Source organism: Notothenia coriiceps, unplaced genomic scaffold (assembly GCF_000735185.1).
Source record: "Notothenia coriiceps isolate Sejong01 unplaced genomic scaffold, NC01 NC01_scaffold00030926, whole genome shotgun sequence".
NCBI lineage: Eukaryota > Metazoa > Chordata > Actinopteri > Perciformes > Nototheniidae > Notothenia > Notothenia coriiceps.
Window position 1 is genome coordinate 1 of NW_011363627.1, and position 3972 is coordinate 3972.

Sequence of the window (3972 nt, forward strand, 5' to 3'; positions counted from 1 at the left end):
CTTCACTTTCTTCTTACACATTACATTTCAGCATAGCAGTTTAGCGTCAGATTTTCAGCATAAAGCATTCCCACTAGCAATTTATTCAGGAATTGCATTCTCTAGTTCATGTTTAGAATTCAGTGACCTCAGTATAAAAAAATGTCTGTCGACTGTGCTTTTTATTTCTATTATTTTAGTAGGATAGAGAAACGGTAAGAGGATTCCCATAATCCCTGCTGCAGTGTGGGACAATAGTGTCCATTAATAAAATCATTGGCATACTGGAATTTTGGAATATCCATAGTTTTGCAATTTTTTCACTTATCATTGAAAAAAAAGTGTTTGGTAAGTATCATCGCTGTTGTATGGCCAACAAGCTTCAACCACTTGGATTTTATTATCTGTCTGTGCTACTATATATTTGTTTGACATTGTTTCTTCACCATGAACACCCACCAGAAGAGTCTTGCTCCTACACTTTATATGAAGTGAGAGATCGTCCTGAGAGCGAAGAGGAAGGTCAACGTACAGGGATGCAAATCACAAAGGAAACAGAAGGGAAACAGGCTTTTCATTCTGTGTTATGCTAGTTTCTGCCTGAAAGACAGGGTCAAAACAGGCTTCTTCTACACTTTCTACAGTGACGTCACCAGGGTTTTTCTGAAAACTTGAAATATATTCAACTTCAACAGCCACACAAAAAAAGGTGAAGCACTGAGGGAAAAAACATGATTTTTCTCAAGGCTGCCATGCAACCGCATGCTCTGTTGTGAATGAAATTAAAAAAGAAGCTGGGCTGAGAAAGAAAATGGTGACATTGATGGCTTAACTTCTAAACTAAGCATCTATACAGTAGCTACTTCTCCAGCATTACAATCCAGCAATTATTCTAAAACGGAAATGTTTAAAAAAATGCTGCTGATGCTGTTTCAGGTTGAAGAGTCCAATTTGACTTCAGATGGCACGGTAGGCACTTATTACGGCACCCTATCTCATGATACTTTTCGGGGGTACCATTAGCCTTGACTACCAGTAACCATTGGATGATAAATTAAATGTGTTGCTATGCATCTTTTCATTGATTATACCTTGATATTGTTTTGCATTTCTTGCGGTTGATACTTTGCAGGACACAAGTTAGAACCTCCATTCTGGGACAAACACATACCTGGGAGCCAAAGCCTCCTGTAGTTATTCCCCCGATGTGTCTGTTTGTCACAAAAACAACCCATCAGAAAAGCTCTTTTCTCACCTGAAATATCCGATGATAAAGATGGCCACCAGCAGAGAGCTAAAGGACACAGCATAGCCAATGGTGTACATGACACACAGCCGCTCAAAGAAGTCTTGCTGAAACAGAGAGAAATATTTGCCATTCAGTGAACTCTTTAAGGTGAGATAGAGTTGCAGAAGAAACACATACATGACTCACAGCTGCTGGGATAAAAGATGTCCTAACATAGAAGCCAAAAAAAACCCAGAGGGATAATCCTTCTCTATTAGCATTTTGACAGGGAAATATACTGGAATACCAGTTGCACGAAAACTGGATTCATGTACAACGTAAATGCTGCTATATTAATTACGCTTGAACATTCTAGGATTATTTTGTATTGGTGCCTATGTGCTCTGTTCAATAAAATAATATTGGACTGTCTTTATTCTTTTTATATTCTGCAAGCATTTTATTGTGTTTTAATGACATATGGAATGATTCAGTGCATTTGTTCTTTGCCAGATTATTCACAGTCAGCCTCCACATGAGCTTTTCCTGTGAGATTGACAGTTAAGACTCTTACATATGCTGACACTCTTTGTCATAAATGAATATTCTTGTGTACGGGACTAAGCAGCACGCTCTCACCTCCAACGATAGGTTGGATAACCCATTATTATTCCTAATGGTGTGTAGGAATAATAACAGCTGCAGCTGGTTGACATAATCAGCTCCTCCTTTAATGTTTTACAGTCATACTTACTCTCCCTTTCTCATCAGTGGGCTGAAGGAAGCACTCCGAGTAGTTGGTCCATGTTTTGTTCAAGCGGTGCGCAAACACCCAAGAACCGTTGACATCACATGTCCTGTAAGCGTGTCCTGAAAAACATACTTTTTAAATCATTTCGCACATTTCCAATAGAAACCAACATCTGGATTTCTTGATAATTAGCGCCATTCATACAGCTTGCAGTGCACTATAGGACCTGGAGGGTGAACTTATAGTGGTTATTAGGCTGGGTGTGGACACTTTTGCACTTTACGCCATCTTTGCTAGTAACGGAAGTTGCATAAACAGCCGTGATTGCAGTTGCTTAACAATGAACTATAGAAACCAAAGTTATACATTTGTTTCAGTATTAGCATTGAATAAGATGCTAACATTAATTTAATTGGGTTAATTGAGTAGTCTGCAATGTTTGTTATGGCAAACTAAAAAGTTGCGATCTAGCTGGCTAACAGTGGCGATTTTCACGTTCTCAGTCCCAACCCGTCACATGTTGACGGTGGGTCAGGGCCCCTCCCTGTCACCCTATTACGCACAGGGTGTGTATAGATACCCCTTGAGCGTCAGTTTTCAACGGGCAGGGTGTCCCATAGACCTTCATAGACCTCCCATAGCATTGATAATAGACGCCATGAGAACGCTCCCCGCTGCATCGAAATTCAAGCACATTCCGTTCTCAACTGAAGCGTATGGTGCGAGACATCATTGCAACACATGGGATCGTGGCAAAATGCTCTCCGCAGATCCATTCTCACAGCGTTTATCAACCTTTTTCTCAATACCGGAAACAGACGTAGGCAGACGTAGGCAAGATCCTCAGCTCGTGATTGGATGTTTTAGCCGCAATGCATGTTGGGATGTGTTGTTTATGCGATGTGAAATCCGAAAACATTTTTTTAAAATAAAATAATGCTTTATTCCGAGTGTGCTGGCTTTTCTCTTTGGAAGTCATCAAATAACGGCATTGTAATACACGGTTCGGCTGCATTAAATATTACACATCTGCCGTAGTTCTTTATTTATAAAGCCCTGATGAGAAGACTTCTGGACAAACAGGAAGAACTGCCGCCAAAACTGAATATGTAAATAAATGGCTCAGTTCTAGCGGTGGTAAGTCTACAAAGAAATAAAAATAACTGCTAACCTTTGTGGTTAAAGTCGAAGATATAAGTCGGACAGGGGACCTTGGTAGCAAGCCCGGGCCAACAGATGAGCCCGTCCCAGTCTGGAGGGCACACCTCATCTGCAGGGAGAAGAGTATGAGTTAGAGGAAGTCAACAAACTATACACATCAGACATATACTGTAAACCACAGAGTAAAAAACCTGAAAGAAGGGTTTCCATTAATTAAAATCAATAAATCAAGAGTGGGGTAAATAGATGGCTTAACAAAAAAAGAAACAGCTTACAGCGTCTCTGATGCAAAGCTCGTTGAAATATAATTCACAGAACCCAATTGTATCTGAAATTGCATTTTGGAAACTTGAAATGAATGCCCACACTATCCGTTAATCCGTTACTATCAGTTGAAAATCAGTTTTTGGTCCTTAAAATCACTTGAGGAACTGGAAACATGTGCGAAATGTAATCATTTACATCATTTGAATACAAATTAAAATGATCTATTCATGCCATTGTTAGAATTATTCTAAGGCTTTACTCATTGGGAACTCGGTATGAGATAGAGCACACTATTGAGATGTCCAATCTGCCTGTTTTACACACTTTGACCAACAGGGGGGTTTGTGTTCAAATGAAGCCCATGATGGCTTCATCTCGCCAACACTACAGGTAGCCAGCATGTAGGTGTCCACCACTCTCTGTACATGTTCACCCTTCTCTGTACATGTTCACCCCTCACATGTTCCTTTACTGGCTCATTTATAGATTATCCTCACAATTGGGAGAAACCATTTACAGGTGAAAATAATAAATACACATCATCACAATTGCCATAAAGAACATCCACAATATTATGTTCATAGCA

At 39.8% G+C, this 3972-nt stretch overlaps 1 protein-coding gene across 1 annotated transcript; it reads right to left on the bottom strand.

The window, feature by feature from the left end:
- Positions 1–1234: 1234 nt before the first annotated feature.
- LOC104959745 (parathyroid hormone 2 receptor-like) lies at positions 1235–3228 on the bottom strand (the record flags this gene model as incomplete). Its single annotated transcript, XM_010787639.1, has 3 exons — positions 1235–1332; positions 1962–2077; positions 3130–3228. Coding segments are annotated over 3 exons (313 nt in total), but the record flags the coding sequence as incomplete, so codon positions are not given.
- Between the last annotated feature and the right edge of the window lie 744 nt (positions 3229–3972).